General features: G+C 42.5%; 2 protein-coding genes across 3 annotated transcripts; both read right to left on the bottom strand.

Annotated features, from left to right (window-relative positions):
- Positions 1 to 616: 616 nt before the first annotated feature.
- LOC149303848 (histone acetyltransferase KAT8) lies at positions 617 to 11,314 on the bottom strand. The gene is made up of 11 exons (XM_089480970.1): positions 10,957 to 11,314; positions 9,442 to 9,516; positions 8,558 to 8,733; positions 8,329 to 8,382; positions 8,063 to 8,227; positions 7,747 to 7,836; positions 6,348 to 6,488; positions 5,633 to 5,726; positions 5,017 to 5,167; positions 4,678 to 4,832; positions 617 to 1,797 (listed from the first exon to the last, which is right to left on the bottom strand). The coding sequence occupies exons 1-11, from the start codon at positions 11,243 to 11,245 to the stop codon at positions 1,733 to 1,735; spliced, it is 1,455 nt and encodes a 484-aa protein (XP_089337096.1). The 5' UTR covers positions 11,246 to 11,314; the 3' UTR covers positions 617 to 1,732.
- A 1,277-nt stretch (positions 11,315 to 12,591) lies between these two features.
- LOC149303847 (uncharacterized) lies at positions 12,592 to 25,367 on the bottom strand. 2 transcript variants are annotated; one of them, XM_089480973.1, is made up of 3 exons: positions 25,266 to 25,367; positions 23,901 to 24,879; positions 12,592 to 16,926 (listed from the first exon to the last, which is right to left on the bottom strand). In XM_089480973.1, exons 1-3 carry the CDS (start codon positions 25,345 to 25,347, stop codon positions 16,086 to 16,088), a joined length of 1,902 nt encoding a protein of 633 aa, XP_089337099.1. In that variant the 5' UTR covers positions 25,348 to 25,367; the 3' UTR covers positions 12,592 to 16,085. The 2 variants fall into 2 exon arrangements, with proteins under 2 accessions (XP_089337099.1, XP_089337098.1); XM_089480972.1 differs by lacking the exons at positions 23,901 to 24,879; positions 25,266 to 25,367 and adding an exon at positions 19,152 to 19,268 and having other exon boundaries at positions 12,592 to 17,296.
- Between the last annotated feature and the right edge of the window lie 1,921 nt (positions 25,368 to 27,288).

Raw genomic sequence — 27,288 nt, 5'->3', positions numbered from 1 at the left:
GAGAAAGGGGCCGTTTGGCCCCTTTCTCCATTGCTTCGTTGGGCGCAGCCATCTGAAGGCTGCGCCCAACGAAGCAAAGCACCGCCACAAACCAGGAAGGAGCTCCGAAACGGAGCTCCTTCCTGGTTCGCGGAAAGGGTGCCCTAGGCGCCCTGGCGCGAAGTGCGGACGTCACATCCGTGCCGCCCCGTGTAGAGGCGGCGCGGCTGTGACGTCCTCATGACAGCGGCCGTCTGGAATGGCCGCCGTCATTTTTTACACGCAGAAGCACCGCACCTCCCTAACCCTAGTACGCGCTCTGCGCGTACTATAATTGCGGTTTGTAACCCGCCATTAAAAAACAGTACAGTTAAAAACACAGAAAAAGGACATTAAAAAGGAATTAACTTATTACAATATTAAAACAGATAGTTATTAAAAGAATAAAATACATTTTTTAAAAATAAAAAACTGTTGCGAAGGTGCAGTTAAGGCAGAATTTTTCTTGGCAAAAGACTTTACTAGCACAACAAAAACCGCACAAATTATGATAGGGTTCAGTGGAGTTTGGCAATCCAACTTTTCACCATGCCAATCTTGTAGGATTCTATTACCCACATAAGCAAATACAGAGTGATATTGCACTTGTTTTGTGGTTTTATTAATTAAAATACTTTAAGTAATAGAAGACACACTGTATACATGAAATATGAATCTTAACAGCTGTACTAAGAGTAGCAAATGGATATTTATTTATTTCCACCGTATCCAACTGCTTTTCATCACTACTGGCCGCCCAGGGTAGAAGGTATGCAAGCATCTTAGTAAAAGATGACTGTATGAGGACTGGTGGCCATCTCCCTCTAGCTTCCATTGTGCCCAAGAGACTGTCAAGTTTCTCCCCCCAGAAAGCCCATTTTAATTTTATCCCAAGCTAATACAGCTTACACAATAGAAAGTTAAAAAAAAAAAACTCAACAGTTCACTGCATAGTTTCTTCCAAACTCACTTAAAAAAGCATTCAAATCAAAGTCAGTTTCCCTCCCTTCCAATCCCCTGTATTTTAAAATTTGTTTTGGTTCTTTGCCACCACCCTGAACAACTAAGGTGGCCCCATAGGCGAGATCTCTTTAGAACAGTAGCTACAGATCACACTGTGCAGCTGGAGGACAGTCTCTTTGATGGGGTTGTAGAACCCACGTTTGGAGTCTCCTACTAACTGGTACAGTCTGTTGAACTGGAAAAGATCTGGAATCCACAAATGTGTAGTTCCAACAAGTCCTTGAAGTTGGCACTGTCCTTAAAACTGACTGTGAAAGGCAAAACAAACTACATTGCAATTATGATCAGTTTTCTTTCCTAAGTTGCTACCACTTGCATGAATGAGAGAGAGACTGATGAAGACCTCGCTGGCCAAACTAAAAGACTGTTCAGGCCAAGTGACCCAGGCTTCCTGCATCCTTCTGAGGTCAGTAAGACTTTAAAACAGACTTTCAAGTCCTAAGCAGGGAAAAATCCATCTAGCTTTCAACAGTGTTAGGGTACTCATCATAACAGGAGGAAGCAGGGCACAGCACGCAAGCTGGGCTATTACAGAACCAGACAAGAGCCCCTCCTCTCCGCATCAGCCCATCCATTGATGTCGGATCAATGCAAGACCAACACAGATGTTTAGCATGAGATCATCTCTTAACATGAATGGTTGGTGTGTACTGGGGTTGAGCCCCTTCCATTTATCAGATCAGTTTCTTGTTCACTTCTTGGAAATCTTGGCCTGTTTGTGTTTGGGAGGTGCCCATCTGAGGCAGAGGGAATCCACTGCAAGAAAAGAAACAACAGAAGAAAGATTCATAATTTGGGCAGCACAGAATCATAGAAATGCAGACTTCTAAGTCTCTAGTCCAATTCTAGTCACATTCTCTGAAAGGAATCTGCAACTAAAGCATGCTTGACTGATGGTCATCCTGTTTAGAAATTTCCAACAAAGATTGACCAAACACATCTCATCATTATTTCTGGTATGACAGGTGGAGCTGCCTCTTATCCCAATTGAGATTACCAGTGAAAGACCTTCAGGAGGTTATTTAAGCTGGCAAGATTGTTTTTAGCAGTTTTTGCTTTTTGTGGTTTATGCAGAAACCAGCGTATACCAACATAAATCATGTTACTTTGGTGATGTAACAGAAAACAAATAAGAAATGTCCTGGTAAATTCTTTTTGGCTTTCAGAATGCTTTAGTAGTTGTTCTAGCCACAATGACAGGGTGTCTGACAGAGAAATTGTACTGCTCCAAGTTTTCCATGTGACTGAACACCAACCTTCCCTAAAGCGACACTGTACCAGCTTCTTAAGAGAGGCCTGGAGGGAGACCTAGCAACTTAACTGCAGCTCATATTACATAACTGCCATCTCACCAGCAAGCCCCCACCCCATCCCTTCCCTGGGGAAAACAATGGCTCTTTTCAACAAGGATCAAAATCTGAAACCACTCTTAAAGGAAACTCTGACTTTCTGACTTTGAACAAGGCGGTTCTGTGTTTGCATGTAGCTGCGTTTGGCAAACTTCATGACCAAGACAACAAAACAAAAGCAGGTAGAAAAATTTAACTGTGTATTCAAGGGGTGGGAATATAATTTTTGTATGCAGAAATAACACTGCAAAATAATTAAGTCTGTCTATTTTCACTCTGCATCACTGATTATGCTTCCACCTAAAGTAAACCAGGGGTAGGGAACCTGTGGCTCTACAGAAATTGTTGGGATTCATCAGTTTGGCCACTGATCAGTGATGTTGGGAGCTGTATGTCAGCAAAACCTGGAAGGCCACAATGTGCCCATCCCTGATGTAGACCATGTGGTAGGGACTATATTGGCAGAAAGAGTGGGTTAGATATACCAGCTTAGGAGACAGAATCAATAAAAAGGAAGAGGGAGAGGAAAAAGGAATCTAGTAGCACCCTTAAGACTAACTGATTTCTATTTCAGCATGAGCTTTCATGGGTATCAATCAATTTCTTCAGATGCAATGACAGAGTGATATTAAAGACTCAGGTTATGAAACATATTTATACAACTGGAAGTGGATAATATTATCCGAAAAGATGCAAAATGTGATCATCATCCTAAATCTTCAAAGAGATCTGTGAGGTGATAAGGGTATTTCAAACTGCCTTCACACATACTAACAGACCACTTTAAAGATCTGCTTGATAAGCATAATAATGTAAGGATTTAATATAAACTCTGTCATTGCAGATGAGGTAGTGGATTAATACTCATGGAAGTTCAAGCTATAATATAAAAGTCTTAAAGATGCGGCTAGATTTCTTTTCCCCCTCACCCTTTCTTTTTCCTTTTTATGCTGCAACAGAGTAAGATGGCTATTTCTTTGAGAACAGTATCAATATAAATGTGTACTTTTTTGAAAGTGACAAGGAAAGACAATTCTTTCTGTAAAGTGTGCTTTAAAGAAAACATTGATATTTCTTGCTGGTTAATATCTGCATCAGATGTTACAGTAATGCGGTGATCACATGCACAATATATCCATTGCATTTTCCATCAATATTTCATTAATAGGGCCGTGGAAATGTAGCCCGATACCACCATAACTGGACCACTGAGCTAAGGTCTGGGGCCCACAGTCCTTACAACTACCAAACATATTTGTCTCTCCCTGATCTCACTCATTGCCCTGTCGCCCTCCTGCCAAGATTGGCACTTTTTCTTCACTCTGAAATTTTGGAATGTATCAGGTTTCTCCTTCTCAGTTTCTTGCCTTGAGCTCTCTTCAGTTTTCATGGCTCTAAGCTCCTTATCCTTTTAGCTTCGCTATCATCTGTCCTTCTTGCAGGTTTTCATCCATTTATATGTGGTTGTGTATACTTCATACACATTTTACAGGGAAGCGACCGCTGTGTTTGGCATCATCATTTCTCAGATGGCCTCTAGAAGACCACATGTATCTAGAGGGACACTAGGTAAGAAACATGCAGACACAACTACAGCTTTGCTCTGCGGTGCCCCCAAATTCTTCTGATTAAGTTAGTTTAGGGAAAGAGTGAGGAAGAGTCAGCATATGAAAAGAAATTGTGTCATCTATAGTAGCCAGCCAGAGATTTCTCAAAAGCAATCACAACAAGAAACAGACCGTGGAAAAGAGGCGGTTTGCAGCCGCCCCTTTCTGCGCCAGGTTGGGAGCAGGGCAGCCTCACCAGCAGCCCTGAGACCCCAACCCGGCGCTTTCCCAGGCCACGGAGAAGCAGCAAAATGCCGTGTCCATGGGGCTTCATGTCCCCGGACACCCTGATAGGCGTGGCGAAGAGGAAAAAGGGGCCACCTGGCCCCTTTCTCCTTTGCATCGCTGGCACGGCCATGTAGAGGCTGTGCCAGCAATGCATGCGTGCAAAAGGAGCTCCTTCCCGTGATGCTGAAAGGACACCCCAAGTGCCCTGCAGCGTCACGGTGGCGTCACGCACGTGCTGGTCTGTGTGGAGGTGGCACATGCGTGACACCATCATTGCACACGGTGTATGGATGGCACACCTTCAAAATGGCACTTTCCATATAAATTAGGGCTGGGGAGCATGCGGTTGCTGTGTGCTCCCCAGCCCTAGTTTTGGCGCAAGGACGCAAGCCTATGTCTGCTTCCAAAGGATCCCTTCTTCCACCCCACAATCCTTTTCCCCTCTGTAGTACCTGTGATGGGAGGCTTCTTGTACTGGGCACTTTTGAGGTGCTCCTCAACCAGTTTGGGGGTGACACATATGACATGCTGCCCCTTCCAATACTTGACCATGTTCAGTGACTGAAGAGTACTGATGATGTCATTTTGTGTGATGCTTGTCATCTGGCTGTGCCATGGGCCAGAGAAGAAAGAAAATGAGAAAAAAACACTGAGTGCAAGGTAAGGCAAACCTAGATGTACATAGCTTTAACTGCAGAGCTACATAAAGTTTGCTTAAGATCCCTATCAGTGATTCAAGGGGCTGTAGTTCAGAAAGCAACACTTTCATTAGAAATCAAACTGCTTCTCACCTGAGATCTTTGATGGAGAGTGTCCCCCGGAAATCCCGGAGGATCTCCAGCAACACCCACGACCAATAGCTACGGTAGCTCAGCTTGCCCAGATCCGAGAGGGGCTTCTCTGGGGAGCCCACTGTGCTTTCCAACTTGGAGAGTTCATAGCCTGAGGAGGAAGAGGTTTAAGACCAAGGCCTAAGAGATTACACTTCAGAATCCAGGCATCTCAATATCTGTAAGTCTGAGGATGCTTTTTAGGTGAAGGCTTAGCCTTGAAAAAGAGCAAGTCTTACCAAGAGGGCTGCTTGGATCTTTTCTTTTTGGTTTTATTTTTAAAAGCATCTTAAAGTAATAAATAGGGGGACTTGCTTACATTTTTAAAAGGGGCATTTTTTTGCTCCTTAATTTTTAGATTTCTTCTGGGTAGTAGCACTAGTTCACTTTCACCACTATAGGTAGAAAACCATGGTGATAAATTATTCTAGATTAACTTTAGTCAAATACTGGGGAGCACATCATAGAGGCAGAGGGAGAATATCTTCATCTCCAACAAACAGAAGACGTTGATAAACAGCCAATCTACTTCATAGTCTTCTTTGTGGCTGTGGCATATGATTGAAGGGAAGCTTACTGAAAGCAATGAGGAACTTTCCGTAACCACGCCTCTGGTATGGTGGCAAGGTGAGGATGCAGGCCACATTGTTGCCATCTGGTGACTCTTTCTCCTACAGATGAAAGTAAAAATCAAGGCGGTCAAAAAGCAAGGAAGCAAGAAATATGCCACTGTACACATAATCACAATGTTTGCAGTATAAAGCAAGAAACATGTCCACCATGTATTCTTTAGAGAAAGAAATGAGAAAAAGAATCCTCTCCTTTTAACTCAATGATTCCCAATTTAGCTCCTCTCCTTTTAGAAATGTCTTCTGGGGTGGCCAGCATAATTGATTTGCTTATTTTCCTCTCCCTTCTTGTTCCATTTTCTTTTGCTATTGAATTCTAACAAACTGTAAGCCATTTATGCTAAATTTCACACCAGCTGAGAAAGAGGTACATAAATGCCCCTACAATATTTCTAGTCTCAGAACCCCATGGAGATGGAGGAGGATTTTCAATAGATAGGGCTTGAAGGAGTGCCATGCACAGCTTTTTCCTTCTCACCTTCATGGCAAGAACAAAATACATTAGATACAATAAATAAATTTATTTATCAGGCTGTCTTGGTATAAAATTACATTTTAAGTACAGAAGAGGAAGCTCTTGAATACTCATCCTCCTTCTCACATCCCCTAAGTACAGCTAACATGCAGACACCCAGACCCACAATGGCAAAGTCATATGAGCACCTTGGAGAAGTAGCCCACAATATGGGCCCCTTGCCTGTCGACCTCAGTAAGGATGTAGAAAATGAAGGGCTCCACATCAAAGTAGAGGGTCTTATGGTCTAGGAAAAGTTTGGCCAAGAGACACAAATTCTGGCAGTAAATCTGGTGGAGAAAAGCAGACATAAGTAAGGACACCGATATCTAGGTAATAGGATAGAAACAAACAGCAAAAATGACACAAACAGAACATGGCCATTACATTCATATCTACACTTTGTTCTAGAGCAGTGGTTCCCAACCTTCCTAATGCCGCGACCCTTTAATACAGTTCCTCATGTTGTGGTGACCCAAACCCATGAAATTATTTTTATTGCTACTTCATAACTGTAATTAAATAGGTGTTTTCCAATGGTCTTAGGCAACCCCCTTGAAAGGGTCATTCGACCCCCAAAGGGGTCCCGACCCACAGGTTGGGAACCACTGTTCTAGAGAAAGTCATGCCTGAAATGCCAGAGTGGAGCTCAACCCCTTCAACTTAGTTAACTAGCCACAGTCAAAATGCCACCTTGTGGGTACATAACAAACATCAGTTCTGAGAGCACTTCAACATTCAAAATCAATCCAAGAGTTTTTGAATGATTCTTCTACACAGGAAAATCAATCTTCTGGGCCCTTTCCATGTTTCATGTTATCTGATAAATCTCCCAGCCTGGTGCTATATGATTTCTAATAATTCTTCCGCTGCTTATCAATGTCAGTAGAATTCCACTCAACAGCTTCCAAATACCCATCTCTGCTCTGTACAGCAAGGATCTGAAAGGAACTGGCTATCTTAAGATTATGGTACAAAACACAGTGCAGAAATAATTCTGTTTGAGACCACTTTAACTGCCCTGGCTTCATGCTAGGGAAATTTAGGAATTGTAATTTTGTGAGATATTTAGCCTTCTATATCAGGAAATTCTGGTGTACATTAAACTGTAATTCCCAGGATTACCTAGCACCGAACCAGGGCAGTTAAATTGGTCTCAAACTGGATTATTTCTGCAGCATGTTTTGGACCATAGTTAACCTTACATCAATGAGCTAAAGGCTGCTGGTCTATATAGAAACTAAGGTCCAGAGTTCCTGTCCTCTGCTAGGACATCAATGCCTGTATTGATGAAAAACCAGAACTGGACAGTCTCTCTCGCCAGAAACCTTAGAAAAGAAATAAGAAAAAAATTGCAAGTCTAGAAGGGGAGAGTCACATGTCTCAGGGTTCTCTGCCATCAGAGATGGAGAGTGATGGTTCTTAGATTTAGTTCCAAGACTGTTTGAATGGCAACTAATACATTGCTATCTAGCAGATAGGCCATAGGGCTCACAGAAAACAAAAGCAAGAACTGGCAAAGCAGCAGCAGCTGAAGTGAGCTCATACCTTGTGGTCTTTGCCATCTACCTCATACACTGAAATATTGTTCTTCCGGTAGATCTCCTTCCCCGGTGGTTGCCGCCATTGACACTGACCCTGAATAATAGAAAGAGCAATTATCACCCAGAAATGTGAGATATCTAAATTTTTCTGACCAATTCCTCTCTTTTTAAAAAACTGTGACACATTTCAGGTTTTTTATTCGATGCAGAAAACAAACAGCAATTCTAAATTATTAGCCATAATCTTATTAGTTATTATAAATGCCTATTGAAAATGATAAATTGCAGAAATATACTACAAATCAAATTCCCTTGCGTACAAGATGGTAGCGGTAAGTCTTCTCAAACTTCATGTACTTGAGGCAGTACTCGCAGATCCATAGCTTGGGCTGCTTTCCGTAGTCTTCTGGGAATGGTGAGAAATACCATGCATCAATCTCATAGTTTCCAATATGGATCTTGTCCACATATTTCACCTTGGTGATCTGAGGAGAGAGAACTAGCTGAAAGCCTTGGAACACGGCTATACTTCTTTCCTCTATCCTTTTCAGGCAACAAGCTGAAATGTGTATCAGGGAATACTCACTGCTTCATGTTCCTTCTCCAAAGCTGCTGTAGTGGGATCCATTTCAGCATAAGTCTGCAATGGAAGAAAACAGCACGGTAAGTGGCAATAAAGAAAATTGCTCTCACAAACACATACACCTCCAGTTCCAGCTATGCAATAAGGCACCCTGGATTTTTCTAGCTCTTGAGCCAACACTGAAGCACAACACACAATTCTGTCTTCCCAGCCACCTCTCAGATAGCATCACCTTTTGCACATGGTTGATTTCATCATGTTTGCGCTTTTGGTTGCGAGTGATCTTGCGCTCTGGCTGCTCAGACAATTCATTCATGTACTGATCAGTGTTCTTCTGCACCGCATCTTTGACTGTCTTGGTGAGGGCCAGGCGGTTTTTGTCCACCCACTCATCCAAGCGCCGGTTGACTGTGGTTGGTGGGGGGGAGAAAGCATTTTTAAATATAGTTAAACCATTTTTGATAGTATGATGAAAGATAAACAGAAAGATGATCAAGAGCTCTGCTGATAAGGCCTCAAAGGAGAATATGTTGCCTTCAGAAATTTACAAACAAAATATTGATTAGTGGTTTCTACTACTTGTATAGGTTTCTAATTTTATTAATGATTCTGCTAAAATTCCACATGAATGTGAATCTGGTGCAATAGTAGCTCTTCACAAGAAAAACCCTAAGACCATTCCAAAGAATAATTACTCTGTAAGTTTCTTGGACATGATATTTAAAATGTATACCCAAGATTTACTGCTGAAACTAGACTTGATGGATAAAGAGAATACTACAAGTGAAGAACAAGCTGAATTTGTAAAAGAAAGTTAACAAGTTGAGGTAACTCCTCCATCTCTGTCCTGATTAATTCTCTGTCTCTGTACGTTATTTTCCCATTCCTATTTCTGTTCTCTTTCCTCCCTTTCTGTGTGTGTGTGTCAAATTACAGAGAATGACTGGGCTCAACCATTCATTATCTGTCAAACACACACAGAGAACAGCTACTTGTGATGGTTGCGCTCAGGGCACTTTTAAACAAAGCCAAATGCTGTCACAGAACCAAAAAGATCCCTGGACATGGACACCACATTTCCACATTAGCATATGTAAAGAATCCCATGGCACTCACATCCAACATAGTGCACATAAAACTCCTCCCTGGCTTCTTGTTCATTGATTCGAGACTGGATCACTTCTGCAGAGTCTAGAAGAAAATAAATTATGAGGTAAAAGGTGCATTCTATAAAAATAAAGAGAGCCAGCGTGGAGCAGTGCTTTGGACTAGAACCGCATCTGCTCTGCAGAAACAATCCAGTTTGTCACTATTTTAATTGCCACGGTTCATTGATGGGGAATTCTGGGAACTCTAGTTGTGTGAGACATTTAGCCTTCTCTGACAGAGAGCACTGGTGACACAACAAGCTACCGTTGCTAAGGCCTGTTACAGACTGCCAAAATAAAGCTGCTTCGGGTCTCTTTGGAGGTATGCTGTTTAAATGATGCATGCATCCTAAGAATCCAGAAGCTGCACCAAAGCTGCACTCCAGTGCTTAGGAATGGAGTGTGGCTTTGGCACAACCTCTGGACCCTTAGGACCCATGCATCATTTAAATAGCATACCTCCAAAGAGACCCGAAGCAGCTTTATTTTGGCAGTCTGTAACAGGCCTAGGATTCCATAGCAGTGAACCATGGCAGCTAAAGCAGTCTCAAGCTGGATTATTTCTGCAGTATGTATTGGGCCTGTGATTCTACCGCATAGAAACTATTCTTGACAGGAACTGGTTTCAAATGGGAACGAGGGTCATTTACACTGATTGGCAATTCATATTTCATAGTGGGCACAGGCTCTAAGACAACAACAAAAACAACAATATGGTACAGGGTACCTGTGAGGGGTTATGAGGGAAAGAATGAGAGACGAGAACAAGAGCAGAGACAAGAAAACCAATGACACTATTTGCCCATAGGGAAACCATACTTGCCCACAGAGAATCATTGGAGAATGCATGTCCATAGGAAAGCACAGGAGAATATGTACCCTGGATAGGGAAACATTGGGAATTACTTGCCTATAGGAAAACGTTTCCCTATGAGCAAGTATTCTCCTACGTATCTCTGTGGGCAAAGATCCCTTTATGTCTCCCTATGGGCAAATATTCCTCTGGGCCTCCCTATGGGCAAATGTAGCCCCATGCGGAGTGGCTTAGTGGTGAAGAGGCCAATTCTGACGATCGGAAGATAGGAAGTGCTGCATGTCGGGGGAACTCCTGTCCCTGGTCCCAGCTTCTGCCAACCTGGCAGTTTGGAAGCAGGCAAATGCAAGCAGATAAATAGGCCCCGCTTCTCCAATAGGAAGGCAACGGCGTTTGGGGCAGCCACAAGAGCCCCAGAGCAGCCCTTGAACAACGCTGGCTCTTCGGCTTGGAAACGGGGATGAGCGCCACCCGCTAGAGTCGCTTACGGCTAGGCCTTCAGGTCAAGGGACGGACTGTCTTTGCCCCAGTGGCAAGTATTCCTCCTTGTCCTCGTATGCGTCCTATGGACAAATATTCCCCGACGGATCTCTATAGGCAGCTACTCTCTTCTAATGCCTCCCTCTGGGCGAATAACCCTCTGGCGCCGCTGCCCTGGGAGGCACTTACGCCACGTGCCGTCGGCCCTGCGGCAGAGGTAGGTCTCCCCGATCTCCACCGTGACCTCGGCCTCCCGAGGGGCCGGCGAGGAAGGCGGCAGGCCGGGGCTGGCCAGGCCCGGCGGGGGCTGGGGCTGCGCGGGCGCCTGCTCCTCCTCCCGCCCCCCCGGTCCCTGGCGCCGCGGCTCCGAGCCGGGGGGGCTCCCTCGCTCCCCGCCGCCTCCGCCTCCGCCGCCTTCGTCGCCCGCCGAGGCAGAGCCCGCGTCGCCGGAGCCAGGCCCCGCCGCAGCCGCTGCCATGACGACCGCCACCGCGAGAACTCAGCCTCGCGCTCTTTCTACGCCGAACAGGCCCAAACCGGAAGTTGTTTCTCCAGCAGAGGGGCGGGGCCTCAAGGCCGGCGCGCGAATATGACGTTCTTGCCGCCTCCCTCGCGGCGCAACTCTCGCGAGAGTTTCAGCCCGTTGCTAGGAGACCGAAAACTCCTCCGCGGCCTAGCTTTCCAAAGTCCAAAACACACTGCGGAAGTAACCCCGTTTGAGACCGCTTTAACTGCCCAGGCCCAGTGCTAGGGAGTCCTGGGAATTGTAGCTCTCTGACAGAGATGCATAAACGCCTCGCAAAATTTCAGTTTCCAGAATTCCCTAGAACTGAGCCAGGGTTGTTAAAGCGGGCTCAAACTGGGTTATTTCTGCAGTGTGTTTTGGACCTTCATTGGGCCTCAGATGGTGAAATAAAGCAGTTTGACTCCACTTTTAACAAAGCACTTTGACACCCCATTTAAAACTTCCTTGGCTCAATTCTATGGGATTTCTAGTTTCTTGAGACTACATGTGTAGTTTTGCGAGCTGTATTTTTCTCCTGTAACTCTGGTGCTCTGTCAAACTCAAAATCCCAGAATTCCATAGCACAAAGCCATGGAATTCTGGGATTTTGGGGTAAAATGGGGCACCAGAGCTCCGATAAATGAAGAGCAGCAAAAACAATGACACTCTTCATGTTTCCTGGGCTGCATCCACACTACAGAAATATTCCAGGTTGACGCCACTCTTAACTGCCATGCAAAATGCTATGGAATCCTGGGATTTGTAGTTCTGTGAGACACTTCGCCTTTTCTAGCTCTTAACAAAAACAACAACAGTCAAGAGATCTCTGGTGCTGCAACAAATTACAATTCCCAGAATTCCGTAGCACTGAGCACAAAGCCATAGAATTCTGGGATTTGGAGCTTCGTTGGGCACCACAGCTCTCAATGACAGGGAAAGCTACATCTCAAATAGCCACAAATCCCTTAATTCCGTTGCATTGAGCCGTGGAAGTTGAAGTGGAGCATCAAGCCTCTTAAGTTTTGGCAGTGTGGCAGCTGCCTGTCTTTTTCGTGGGGCATTCATGAATAAAAGTTTGTGTGGTTTTAGCACAGGCCAGCGTTTGAGTCCCCACTGGTCTATGGAAAGATGCTGGGTGACCTTAGGCAAGTCACATTCTCTCAGCCTCAGAGGAAAGCAAAGGCAACCCCCTCTGAACACACCTGGTCAGGAAAACCCTGCCTCAGGGTCACCATAAGTCCAAAATTACTTGTAGGCATACAACAAGACAGAGCTTTGACCTTATGTGAAATTATAGTTTTTAATGAGCCAGGAAAAAACCTGTGTGAAAACAAAACAGTCACAGTTTATTTGAAACACAGTACAAAACTAATAAAATGCGCAAAATCAGATATTCTACACAGCCTTTTACTCACTCTTCCAAGAATAGCACCTAGCTCACTTAACACACTAGTACATGAAAAGGAAATTAATCTATTGCTCCCTGTTAACAAAACCAAGGTTTGATCTGCACTGCAGAAATTATGCAGTTTGTCACTTTAGCTGCCATGCCTCAATGCTATGGAATCCTGGGAGCTGTAGTTTGTTATGGTACCAGAGGTCTCTGAGCTGGAGCATGTCCAGAGGAGGGCAACCAAAATGGTGAAGGGTCTGGAAACCATGCCCTATGAGGAGACACTTAATGATCTGGGTATGTTTAGCTTGGAGAAGAGAAGGTTAAGAGGTGATATGATAGCCCTGTTTAAGTATTTTAAGGGGTATCATATTGAGGATGGAACAAGCTTGTTTTCTGCTGCTCCAGAGACTAGAACACGGAACAATGGATGCAAGCTACAGGAAGAGATTCCACCTAAACATTAGGAGGAACTTCCTGACAGTAAAAGCTGTGCAACAGTGAACACACGCCCTCAGAGTCTCCTTCTTTGGAGATTTTTAAACAGAGGCTGGATGGCCATCTTTTCGGGGTGCTTTGATTGTGAGTTTCTGCATGGCAGAGGGTTGGACTGGATGGCTCTTGGGGTCTCCTCCAACTCTGTGATTCTATGACACAGAAGGCTAGATATCTCACAAAACTACAAATCCCAGAATCCCATTGCATGAAGCCATGACAGTTAAAGCGGTGCCAAAGTGCATTATGTCATCAGTGCAGACTAAACCCAAGAGGAATAAAAATAAGGCTTTAATCTTTGTTAAATACAAACAGTGATTCAATCCATGTGGTTAAGCACAAACCTTGATTCTTTTGGGTGCAAAATGTTTGGAGTCTTCTTGCTTCCATGAGGTTTTGACCAGGTAATACTATGGTAAGCTGAGCTATATTTAAATTTGCAGATGTTCCTCAAATATTTGTAGGAATTGTCATCTTTTTCATTTGATTTGCAATCGTTTGGGTTATACGCTATGATTGTTTATTGCTTTGATAGTGTTTATAATCAGTCTGCTAGACTTTTAAAAAAATATCTGCACTAAAAGATAGATGAAGAGACCCATGCCCTCAAAGATGACTGCATATACTCATGGAACACAGCAGTAATCAGTTAAGTGCCTGAAGAAGTGCCTTCTTTGTCACTATAACCTCAGTGTTTCTGGGTATGTGAGAGCAAAGCACTACACCTTTTTTTCGTTAACTGCCACATAAACAGCACCAGCATGTAAGTTATACAACACTGGAGGTGTGTACCCTCCCATAATTTGACAGTTACTATAGATATTCCTGTATATCTTGGCAGCTGGTTATTTTTAAGGTAGCAATGAAGCAGCTAACAGTTCTATGTAGTGTTACGGTGGAGGCACAACACTGAGATGATACACAGCAAATGAATTTGGAAATATCTTTCATGTTTTCCAGCAGAATCACTTGGTAGCACAATTATTTCAGGCTTGCGTATATGGAGCAGCAGTTCACTTTGGTCAGTGGCATATCCCCATGGATAATTTTTGAAAGCTTCAGCTTGATGAAAGAACTTTGTCCTGTTACTGTTGCTGTTACTTTAACCAAAATGGGAGTGTGATAATGCTGTCATTCCCTCTTCCATGTGAATGTTCTTCCAGATGAGTCCCATATCAGGAGCTGGATTGATTTTACCAATCCCAATTTCAATTGTCCAAATAGACCAAGTTCCATGACAGGAACCTTTGTGGAATCACAGGCTTACTGGTGTACAGTCTAATGTAAGATTTTCTGTCTCAAAAGTATTACCCAATGTGGTAAAATCCAGTTTCAACTATTTTGTTTGAGACATATCTGAGGTGCCATGATTACCTGGTGGCTTCATCACAGGTGAATTCTGCCTGCTCTTGTTCTCCACCAGATGAAATAACTTCCAAGAAAATGAACAACAGGATATAGCATATCTCTTGTTCATTCAACTGTATAGCAGCTTTCTGTTCCATCTAAATCTGATTGTAGTGAATCTGATGCAAGGAAGACCACAGCTGGAAGAGACAAAAGCCTCAACACTTTGATTAATGGGATTCATATAGATGCAGAAATGACCTCTTGTTCACGTAACTTTAAAACACAAAAGGAGTGACAAGACAACACAGAGTTTTCAGTCTGAGTGAACAAAGGCACAGTCCAGCCAAAGGTTCATCACTTTTAAAGTCACCAGAGATATTAGCCTTCTAAAGACATTGTTGGACTCCAGAGTGCTGTGATATGATAAGAGCTTGGATCTGGAGGGGCACAAGTTGCCCACCACTATTTTTAAACACTCATTGGTTTTGCTGGAATAAATTGTGTTGAAATCAATGGGCAATGTGTTTTGACTGGATTGCATCCATTTACCTTTACACATAACTCAAAAGGAGTTCTATCAATTCAGCACAGCCTTCCCCAGCTTCTGGTGATCTTTAGATGTTTTGAACTGCTGACATAGCTAATGATGAGAATGCACAGAAGCTGAAGTACAAAGCATCTGGAGGGTACCAAGTTAGGGAAAGCTGTTCTAGTAATTACATGTCTGTCTGGAGGCTGCTACTTTGTCAGTTGTCCATGCCTTGAGACGAGTCAGTGAGATGTCTCTCAAAACAAACAAAATAAAACAAAAAACAGAGAGGACATCAGCCTAAGGGATGTTCCTGCTCTACACAACTGTTTTATCTGCACCAAACAGAACATGACATCTGGAACATATCAAACAAGTTGCCAAGACACCATCAATACTACTGACTTTTGGATAGTCAGGGAGCTTTGATATGCCTCTAAAAGAAAGGTTTACTAGATGGATTCCACAGTGATAATCAGGTAGAGACATTAGCGAGATTATTGTAAAAGTCTCAACAGTCAAACTATGTTAGCTCTTGAACAAGATGGATACCCACAAGACGTCATATTCATCTACACAGGGATTTTCTTGAAAACAAATAAAGAGGTTGTCATAATAGTAGATGGGATTTTAAGACTCTTTGTTCCAGATGTTATCAGAAATGTACTGTCTGAGTAAATTCCACAAAATTCATAATAAGTAACTCCCTTGAAATATTATTTGGCTGTTTCTTAGTGAATACTGTAAATAGTCTTAATATAAAGAGACTCACAATATCATTTTGTCTTTTCTTTTTCAAACTGTTTGCTAATAAAGGAACCCTCCTGGTTTTGAGAAGCAGCTCCTCTAAAAACCACCCAGTTTTTACCGTAATAATGGTAATCTAAGTATTTCTTTTAGAGATCAGAGAAACTGCTTAGTAATTCAGCAATGAGATGCTAGATTGGAAAGTTTATGGACCTACCTCATTTGGCAACATATTTGCTTTTCAGCAGAATCAACTTCAAGGGGACCTGAAGCCGCCCAACCAGGAGCTGTTCTAGGCACTACGAAAGGAGCATATTAACACTTGTGCCTAAAGTAACACTGGTGCTCAAGGTAAGTACAGAAACCTGGTCCTCCCCAGGATGCACATGAGCCACATGGCGTGGGAATTGCTGCTTATATCGGAAGGTCTTCCCACAGGCAGAGCAGGCATAGGGTTTCTCACCTGTGTGGATCCTCTGATGTTTGACCAGTTTGGAGTTAACATAAAACCCTCGGCCACACTGGGGACATTTGTAGGGCTTCTCCCCAGTGTGGATTCTCTGGTGCTCGATCAGGGAGGAGCTCTGGGAGAAACACTTCCCACACTCTTCACACCGGTAAGGCCGCTCCCCAGTGTGCACGCGATTATGAGACACCAGATGGGTTTTCTTCTTGAAACATTTGCCACAGAGGGGGCAGGGGAAGGGCTTCTCGCCTGAATGGGTACGCTCATGCTTGAGGAGATTGGAGCTCAGGGAGAAACGCTTTCCACAGAGGGTGCATGTGTATGGCTTCTCGCCTGAGTGGGTGCGCAAGTGCTTCACAAGGTTGGAGGTACGACTGAAGGCCTTCCCACACTCCCGGCATGGGAAGGGTGTCTCCCCAGTGTGGGTGCGCTGGTGTTCTGTCAGTGCAGAGCTCCGGCTAAACCCTCGTCCACATTCAGAGCAGGCAAAGGGCTTTTCGCCTGTGTGGATCCTCTGGTGTCCCATCAGGGTTGAACTTTGGGAGAAGCGCTTCCCACACACATTGCACACAAAGGGTCTCTCCCCTGTGTGGATCCTCTGGTGTTCGATGAGAACAGAGCTCTGCGAGAAGCTCTTCCCGCACTCAGTGCAGTGGTATGGCTTATCCACTGGCCTTCGGGGGGCAGGAGGTGGAAGAGGAGGAGGAGGTTCCAGGATACCTAAAAGGTTGATAAACCCTGGAGGATCATGGGAAGACTCCTTTGCCTGGCGTCTTCTCACCTGGCTTCTCCACTGCTGTTCCTGCACCTTTGCCTGACTGCTACAGTCATTCAAGCTCTGAGCGCTGATTGAGTAATGCAGCTCGGCTCCCTTTTCAGTCATGCCATCATGGCACCTTATTTGTTTTCCAGCACTGCTCTTGCTCCCTAGCACTATTACTGGTTGGTCAGGGCTTAGTGATACTTCCAGCTCATGTATCTCCACATTTTCCTCTGGTGCTTCCTTCTTGAACTCTTTCTCAATCTGACATCCAGGCTCAGCACCTGTTGAGAAAAAAGCAATCAGAAGTGGAATCTATGCAGGTTACCAAGTAGCTAAGTGGGTAAGAATCTTTGTCCCAATACCCCTTTTGACTACAATAGAGCCATCCCGCCTTGTCGCAAGGCACAAGGGGTTGTATCCAACAGTTGTCTCTCTGGATACAGTAGTATGGCTCTGCTCACAGAAAGTGATCTACCTGATTTACGGCAATTCCCCCTTCCAACTCAAAACTCACTATAATGGCTGCAGTCCAGTCTCCTACCTCCTGCTATCATTCCTTCTAATACTTTGAGTAATTTGAGGAAGGAGGGGTCTCATGGCACCATTAAGACTAATTAATTTATTTCAACATATGCGTTTGGGACTTGAGGCCATTTCTTCAGCTGGATTTGAAGAAGTGCATTGGAATACATGAATACCTATACTGAATTAATGAACACCTGTTTATCAGTTAATTTTCAAGATGTCACAAGATGCTTCCTTTTCTTTGTAAAACAGACTAACATGGTTGCCTCTCAGAAAAACTGGGTGTTTAAAAAAAAGAAAAACTGGGTGTTTTGAGAATCTCTCAGCCCAGGAGCAAAACTGCACCAACCTCCAAAATATCTTCCAAATGCATATTGTAATTTGTTGCTTTTTTCACATAGTGTATTTTGATAATAAATTGAGGCTGGATACTAGCCCCTCTGGAAAAGCAATATAGATCCAGACTAAGGTTTTCAAGGACCCTTATTGTTTAGCACTGCTAAACACATCCTACATGTCTCCTTGTGCATGTGTGTTTCTCTCTCTCTCTCAATGATATACACAGACCGAAGGCTCACATACAGTTAGTCTCGATCCTGAAACGTTTTAACACTATTTAGCAAGCACGGGAAGGCTTCAAGAGGATAGGAAAGAAAACTGATGCTCTCTGTAAGATCCAGATAGGATCATAAGTCTCCTCTTCTAGACATAATAATATTCTAAACTGGATAGCTCCTGTGAGAATTTGGTTTCACTCCAAATCACTTGTTTTCTTTAACATTGTGGTAGAATTTGGAATATGGGACTTAGAACCTCTCACTGGGAATGTGAATGAAAAACACAGACGGCATGATTGTAGTTACTAGTTATCCTTATTTTAATATATCCCTTTACAGTGTATCATTGTTTCAGAATATGCACCTCTACAGGATATAATAACAACACACATTTTATGGAAGATATATTCCCCCCCCCCCCCGATACTCCCATTCCACTGCACCAGGGAATTCCTTGTTTTAAGATACAGGGAGAGGGCTTTCTTACTCTCATAATGAGACGCAAACGACTGGACATTATTTTTATTGTATCTTTGTATTGCAGAAGTAATGCATCAGCTTCTCAAACGGCACAAAACAATGCCTCGTATGAAGAAGAGCCCTGTGCAGTTCTAAAACCTGTTAACTTATCGATACAATTACACAAAAAGGTGTGCTAGACAATCTTTTAAAATGTCATGCACCTCTTATCAATATTTGTGCATCATATCCTTTAACATCTTATCGAACTAGGCCTATATAAATGCATGCATTTTGTATCTATAAAGTACATATAACTTTCCTTTGGGCCGCTACAGCTGAAGAAAAGACCTGTGTAACCCCCCAAAGTTAGCATTTCTGGAATTTTGGCACAGGTTGGCTGTCATACCATCTTAATATTTTTTTCCCCCATCTGTGGGGCAGAACATTGCTGTTATGACTTTGATCCTTCCTTTTGGTAATTTTAAATCTCCAGTCTAAGAGGACAAGAAGTAGAAGCTTCTGGCTGCTTTTCTTTTTCCTTCTGCATATTTTTTATGTTCCTCTCTACCAAGAAGTGATTTTGTAGTCTTACCTTTGTCTCTCTGTTTCTCCTTTCCCTCTGCACCTCCTAAAGCTTTTCCTTCCATCTTGGGGAGTGGCCACTTGCATGCCATGGAAAGCCTGCAGAAGGTTTAGCAAAATCCCCACCCACCCCTTTCTTTCCCTCCAGGGCAGAAGCAAGGCAAGCAATAGGCAAGGATAGCAACCCTGTGCCTTGTGCAATGGGCAGTGCCTGCAGCAGTGATAGAGGGAACCCAGAGATGATGTCACATCCTCACACATGTTCACATGATGCAGGGAAATGGGAGGAAAAAGGTGTGGGGAGGGAGGAAGTGGAATCCTGGATGCAGTTACTAGGATACCAAAAGAAACACACAGGCCTAGAGAAAAATGAGATGTAAAACTAACTAAAGAAATAAAACTTTTATTTCTACCCTGCTTTTTGTCAAAACAATTAAAGCGGCTTACAATATTATGCCTAAACTCTGCTTTGGTTGTGCAAGTCTGTGAAAGCTGAAACCAGAACCGCTCCTCGATTGCAAGCAATCGGTAGTGAAAGACATTAATACCTTCTCCTCATTGGATCACTAACTTCAGCAGCTGGACAGCATATAGTTAAAGAGGGGTGGATAGATCAATATCTCTGAGACTGAAAAGGGCCTCATTCCCACTACATTTTAAACTGGCTTGCAAATTGGTTTCAAGCAGTTTAAATGACCCTGGTTCACATCTGAACCAAATCGCTGAAGCTATTCGGATGGGAGGGGGGTGCGCTAGATCCATTTAACCAGCTTCTTTTTGACACTGTTTTTTTCCACATCTTTATGGATAAATTGACTCCACACAAGTGTGACCCAGAAGCGGATTGGAATCGATTTCAGGAATCGATTTGAAGAATCTAATTCACGAATTGATTCAGTGTCAGTGTGAATGAGATGCAGATCGCAATTGATTTACTATGATGTGATAAGAGGTTGCCGGGTGGGGAAGCAGAAATTAACAACCTGTGTTCGCCCGCCCTTCGACCCTTGTACGGAAGTACTTAAATGCGATTATTTCTGCAGTGTAGATGCAGCCCCCTCCTCTTATTATTTTTCTCATTCGTGGATTGTTTATTAATTTTGATGTATTGTTATATATATTTTAAACATGTTTTATTGTTTAATTTTATACTTGGGAGGGAGGTTTGGGCCAGGGTCTTGTGGGGTTTGTTGTTTTTATTGTTGTGCATTGTACAAACTTTGTTGTTACCTGCCTCAATCCCCAAAACAGAAGAGGCATTTTACTATTGTTGTTGTTATTATTATTAGGACGACACCCCCCCCCCCCCTTTATTGTCCTTACATTTGCAGGCCTTTTTTAATTAAAAAAAAATTAGAACTGAAGGTATTTAAAAGGAATTACTTTTAAGAGTGTGCTGTACAGTTTTCATGGTACTGGTTCTTAAATTACTTTGCAACAAATCCACCTGCGTGTTCTAAACTGTTTTTACTGTTCTTAATAGTTTGATTCCATTTTAACGTTGCCCTTTTTGGAATGCTTTAACTATATTGTATTTGTTTACATTGGTGTATCATTTTACAAATTTCCTGGGAGAAATATGGATATAAATTAAGCTGTCGTTGTGTTACTGTCTTTCTGTTATCCTCCTGTCTTTCTGCATTCTTATTTAGACCAGCCTACTTAATTTTAATTATGCAGTTGTAGCTTGTGTGTAATATGATGTGCTGTACTTTTTAAACCTTTAATCTTTTAAGGTAACTATATTGTAAATATGTTTTAAGTCTTTTTACTGTTTTACCCATATTTTTAATAATGTAGTTATTGTGTATCTTCAAATTGTTGCCAACTTATGGCAATCCTAAGGTGCACCTATCTTCTTTCTTTCTTTCTTTTTGGCAAGTTTCTACAGAGGGGATTTGCCATTGCCATCCTCTCAGGCTGAGAGAGTGTCACCCAATGGGTTTCCATGGCCAAGCCAAGAGACAAACTTTCATCTGCAGAGTCTTAGTTCAATACATAAACCACTGTGCCATGCTAGTTCTATTTTCAATAATACTGATATTTAATTGTCTTTTAACTTTTCTAATCAATGTTTTAACTGTTTTTGTTTTTATTATAAGCTGCTTTGGATCCCATCTTGGGAGAATGGCAGGATATAAGTGCAAAAATAAACAAATAATAAACTGCCAATTTCAAGATATAATGTTTCAGAGGGGATTATAGCCCTCATGGACACCTTACCATGTGACAATCAGGAAAAATCCCATGTAGCCTGCTTTCCGGATTGAAACAAGTACATGGGCTTTCTTTCTTTGAGGTGTATACTTTAATTTATGCACCAACACACTCTCACGCACACTGAAAAAACCTGTCTATTTTATTTTCAGTTGCACAACCTGCATCTCATTCATTGATGTTACATGTCTTCAAGTCAACCCTAACCTATAGTCCCCCGAAAGCAAACTTATCATGAGGTTTCCTTTGTAAGATTCAGAGGGGGATTGCCTTTACCTTCATCTTCCTATTAGTTTGAATGTAACTTATGGAAGGTCACCAGTGAGTTTACATGATTACACAGAAATGTATATCGTGGTCTGCAGAGTCCTAACCCAACACTGAAAATACTGCACTGGCTATAACATAACACTGGATCTACACCAACTTTGAGCATACCCCCAAAACAACAACAACAACAACAACAACAACAAATCAGTCCTATAAACAACCATACAAGTGACAAGGTCAACTAATACTAATGGGAAGGATTTTTTTATTTTATTTTTAAACCCAGGCCGTCATATTTTTTTTGCCTGGGTTGGTTAAAACCAGCATGGTTAGGAACTCATCCCAGTTTCAATTATCCTATTTCTCAAATCTATCCCAATGGCCAGGTTGTAAATGTGGATCACTCTTACATCTGGTTGTTTATCTGTTTTGGATATCTCTCTCTTCCAAAACCACAAGCAAGATAGGACCAAAAACAAACAAACATGATGAACAAAATGAATTAAGAACATTTATTTTCATGGCTTACAATGAAGAAGATATAGGTGTACATATTCATACACAAATGAGGGTTTTTCTCAGGGGCAGCTGAAATTGAGTTGTTTTTTAAATCTGTTTTTAGGGTCACTATAAGAAACAATAAAACCAGAGAACCAGTTGTACCTTAAAAAGCAGTGGATCTGTTGTGGTATGAGCATATGCGAATACTTTTCACTGCCTTGCCCATTTGTACCTCAGACTGAAATCACTGCTCAGTTACAATCTTCTATGAAAGTTAAAATGGATTATGAAGGATAAATATCTCTTAGAATCAATATGCCTATATTCTGTGTCCCTGCCACTTGCAAAAATAGCAGTTTTACAGTAAAACTTTGGATAAGAAATACTGGGACTTCTCTGGCTTCTTGGTTAATAGTACAATAAATGTGTGTCTGCTGTTCATTTGGTACATAGGCCCCAGACATTCTCCCTCCAAGAAGTGCTTCTTGCACTCGCACATTTCAATCATTTGCAGATATTTCACTTCCCCAGCATAAAAGGTCTATTACAGCTGCATAAATGTAATTCTTGCTTAGTTAGTTTGGTCCTTTTGGTTTGAAGTGCTATGTGCAATGTGGTTGGTAGTATCCATGGCATAACTTGCACTCTGTCTGCAAAGAAAGGACTTGCAGAGACACAAAAACAGAAGCCTCATCCAGACAGACAGATCAGCTCAAAGGCAATATCTGGCTCACCTCAAAGACTGGATGAGAAAAGAGACCCAGGTTGTAGAGTGGATGAGTAGAGAAAGAGGAAACCAACCAGACAAGAGTATATGAAACTCTTTCATCAATTTCCGTTCAGCAGCAAACCAAGTTTTCAAGAACAATGGCTGACAAGACGTGAAACTGACTTACAGGAAAATTCTGCAGGAAGTAGAGCAAAGAGGCAGAGGAATGCAGCAATATATAGAAGAGCACAAAAACAGATGTTAGATTAAAATGTCAGATTCGTCTACAAAGACAATAGCCCATCTATCTACATAGCCTTCTTAAACTTGAAAGAGAAGATCCAGCTGTCTTCCATTTTATATAGGCATTCCTGCCCAGTTACCTGGAAATAATTTCTATTCATCAGAGGCAGCCAGTGCAGTAGTGGCTGTTTAATAATACTATAAACTGGGCATGGCAATAATGAAACTAATATGGACATCTTCCAAGTGCTGCAGTGCTGCAGCCTTTCCTAGACATTATCCAGACTGCCCATACATGGATTATAGAGAATTACGTTACATTTGCTTCAGTGGTAGTGCTTGCAGGAAGACAGAATATTCTCATGGTGGAGTGGAAGAAAACCAGGTTCAATAACTCTATTGGTTTGACTGAGGAAATGTGATGGGGAGATCTTATGCCAGAGTAAATGGGGTTACTGAAAAAATTTCCTTTATGAGGCCAAAGCTAGCCAAATTGCAGCCAGAAAGGGACACAGAATACAACTCTAATGGGTTCTAGAGTTAAACTGAAGGTTGAATCCAGATTGAGTAAGACACAGAGTAGATTCATTGCAATCATGATTACTTAAGTCTCAATTATTTCAGTGAGTCCCTATGATTAAACCTGGATTAAACCCAGAAACAGGAAGACAGTGAGAGATGCTACAGTCATAAAGAAGCCATTGAGGATTTCTATTCTACGCTTTGTCTGACATCTGTATCAGAGGAAGTGTCTCTGACCAAGTACCAAAGGAACCGAGTGTAGGAAATGATTCTTCCATCTCCTCCTTTTCAGGGTGCGCCTGTGCTTGGTGTCGAGTGAACTGGGGCTTGTAACGGAAGGCTTTCCCACAGATGGAGCAAGCATATGGTTTCTCCCCTGTATGGATTCTCTGGTGCTTGATGAGGTTTGAATTCACGCAGAAGCTCTTACCACAGTCTGCACATTTGTAGGGTTTCTCCCCAGTGTGGATTCTCTGGTGTTCGATCAGAACAGAACTCTGGGAGAAGCATTTTCCACACTCCTCGCATCGGTAGGGCCTCTCCCCAGTGTGCACACGATGGTGGGACACCAGGTGGGTCTTCTTCTTGAAATGCTTTCCACAGAGGGAGCAGGGGAAGGGCTTTTCCCCCGAATGAGTGCGCTCATGCTTGAGGAGGTTAGAGCTCAGAGAGAAGCGTTTCCCACAGAGCTGACATGTGTATGGCTTCTCTCCCGAGTGGGTACGCAAGTGCTTCACGAGGTTAGAGGTGCGGCTGAAGGCCTTACCACATTCCCGGCATGGGAAGGGTGTCTCCCCGGTGTGAATACGCTGGTGATCAGTGAGGGTGGAGCTGCGGCTAAATCCCCGCCCACATTCAGCACACATGTAAGGCTTCTCACCCGTGTGGATGCGCTGGTGCTCTACAAGAGTACTGCTGCGGCTGAAGCTCTTCTCACATTCACTGCAGGTGAATGGACGCTCCCCTGTGTGGATTCTCTGATGTTCTATCAGGTTAGAGCTCTGGGAGAAGCTCTTCCCACAATCAGTGCAGTGAAACCGTTTCTCTGGCACACGCTGGGTCAAAAGAGGGTTTTGTGATGTCTTCAAGACACCCAGTATATTGATGTAATCCCCTGAGCTTGGCACATTAGATCTCCTCCTCCAACATCTGAATGGAGAGGGCTTTACTTGCACCTCCTGTTGATTCTTGCAGCTTTCATGGCAGGTCTGGGCAGCACTTTCTGCAGTTTTTGCATTGGGAAGAAGCAACATTTCCTCCTTTACTTTCCCATCAACTATAAAAAAATTAGGAAATCTGTCAGAATTACAAGCATTTCCAGCCCAGACATATCAAACATTTGGTGCTCTGCCCATATCAAAAACAAATATTTATTAGAATCTAAGAGAGGGATAGACAACCTGTGACTCGCTTTATGTTTCTGAACTGCAACTCCCATTATCCCACACCTGTGGCCATTGTGACTAAAGCTTGTAGAATATTCAGTCATTTGGAGGGCTACACATCTCTCATCCATGGCCAAAGTGTTTCAGCTGCTACTAGCTGACAATCTTGGACCTCATGGACCTATCATTTCCTGAATGATAAGGCAACTTCCTATGCTATTCTGTTTATTCAGCTTAAGGAAAGGAAGGCCTTACTTTTTACTGCTCAATTACCTACCCAGATTCCCTACTCCTGCAACCTCTTCTTCCTTAGAAATTTGAAGTTCTGGAACATATTCTTTTCTGTCATCTTGGGCCATCCAGAAGTCTAAAGTAACATTTGAAAACCTGCTTGTGAGAGATGGAGAATCATGATATTATGCTCATTCACTGCCTTGATAAGATCCAGTAGTGGACAAAAGCACTTATTGCTAAATAAACACTCACACTATAATGAATGTACATCTTCCCAGAACACATTGCCTGCCACAACTATCATAACATAATCTCTATCATTAACAAAATTACACAGTGAATAAACCCAACACAGTGGTAGATGACAAATACCTGGTGCTTAATATGAACCATTGAAGGAATAATTAAGCCAAATATCTTATGAACATGTGTTCCATGTTTTCCCCTCATCACTTGAGATTAATTTATAACTTTGGCCCTTCAGCCATAGCAGATCTTCTTTTAGAAGTGTTTTACAAAAGAAATGAAGAAAACACAGTGTAACTGTTTCATTTTTCAATAGAGACTGGACTGTTAGGTAAAACTGAAAGGGGTGAGTGTTATATAATGCCACAACAGTAGGGTGTAATTTGGGTTGGCTCTGGAGCTGTGTCAGTGTCAGAGCTCAAACCAAGAAGGAATAAAGACACCAGTATCTTGAGCATTCTTTCCTGGATAAACCCAGCCATCCCTTATGCAGCTGACATTAAAATAATTTCTATACCTCTTTATTGTATATAAACCTTGGCACTCTTTGGGTATATCTACCCAAAGATGCTGTTGGGCACTGCTTTAACTGCCTTGGCTCAGTGCTATGGAATTATGGGATATGCTGTTTTGTAAAATAATTCACCTTCTCTCTCAAGAGAGCACTGGTCCCACAACAAACTACAAATCCCATGATTCCATAGGAAGTGGTATCAAACTGCATTATTTCTGCCTTGTGGATGCAGCCCCCCGTCATGTAAAATTGCAACACATGATAGCAGTTCAGAAAAGTCACTAAGATGCAACTCAGACAACAGGCACAGCGGGAAACAAACCAACAAACCAAGAAACACCAAGCTCTGGTGTGACAAAAACCTACAATTCCTAGAATTCCACAGCATGGAGCCGTGGCAGTTAAAGTGATGTCAAACGGGATTATTTCTGGAGAATTATTATTCTGCAGTAATCATTAGTATTTCTGGATTATTTCTGCATATAGATGCAGCACTAGTCTTCCTCTTTCTTGACTGCAGTCACCATTTTGATCAATCTTTGAGCCTAGGTATGGGAGCGCTTTTGACTATTTCAATTTCCTCACCGTCTAGGTTTCTTTTATTTATTTATTGCATTTTTATTTACATTTGTATGAGTGTGTGTGTGTGTGTTTAATGTTGTGAACCACGCTGAGTCCCAGTTTTGGGGAAAGGACGGGATATAATAATACAGTTGGGCCTCTTTATCCATGGATTTTTTTATCCATGGATTAAAGCATCCATGGCTTGAAAATATATTTTAAAAATATAAATTCCAAACAGCATATCTTGATTTTTCCATTTTATATAAGGGGCACCATTTTGCTATGCCATTGTATTTAATAGGATTTGATTCCATGGGTTTTGTTATCCACGGGGTTGGAACCAAACCCCAGCGGATAACAAGGAGCCAATGTAATTATTATTATTATTACTTATGTTGCCTTTCTCCTAGAAAGGGACCCAAGACAGCTCACAAATAACATTTCTTTAAGACTTTATTATTATTAAGCATTATTTATAGAGCGCTGTAAATTTACACAGTGCATTACATACATACATACTTTACAATAAAAACAATTTTAAAAAATCAAATAAAAACAGCATACAGTTGCAAACACCAGAAACCACACTACACACCCCATGTAACAAACAGCCCATATAAAAAAAGGTTTGAATGTTTGTTGAATGTGGTGCCACATCAGACTACCATCCCTAGAAATCCATAGCACTGAGTCACAGCAGGGAAAGTGGTGTCAATCTGAATTATTTCCTCAGTCTGGATGC

The sequence above is a fragment of the Sceloporus occidentalis genome, unplaced genomic scaffold (assembly GCF_023333645.1).
Source record: "Sceloporus occidentalis isolate IW3139 unplaced genomic scaffold, rSceOcc1.0.p SCAF_14, whole genome shotgun sequence".
Classification (NCBI taxonomy): domain Eukaryota; kingdom Metazoa; phylum Chordata; class Lepidosauria; order Squamata; family Phrynosomatidae; genus Sceloporus; species Sceloporus occidentalis.
This window is presented reverse-complemented; position numbering and strand designations above follow the sequence as displayed.

Coding starts and splice junctions, on each gene's coding strand:
- LOC149303848 (XM_089480970.1), bottom strand. CDS start 11,245: ATGGCAGCGGCTGCGGCGGGGCCTGGCTCCGGCGACGCGGGCTCTGCC. Junction 8,734..9,441: donor TTATGTGCACTATGTTGGAT/GTGAGTGCCATG, acceptor CACCAACCACAG/TCAACCGGCGCTTGGATGAG. Junction 8,228..8,328: donor TGGAGAAGGAACATGAAGCA/GTGAGTATTCCC, acceptor CTCTCTCCTCAG/ATCACCAAGGTGAAATATGT.
- LOC149303847 (XM_089480973.1), bottom strand. CDS start 25,347: ATGGCCCAAGATGACAGAAAAGAATATGTTCCAGAACTTCAAATTTCT. Junction 24,880..25,265: donor TGCAGGAGTAGGGAATCTGG/GTAGGTAATTGA, acceptor ATTTTTTTATAG/TTGATGGGAAAGTAAAGGAG. Junction 16,927..23,900: donor ACTCGACACCAAGCACAGGC/GCACCCTGAAAA, acceptor TGCCCCCCGAAG/GCCAGTGGATAAGCCATACC.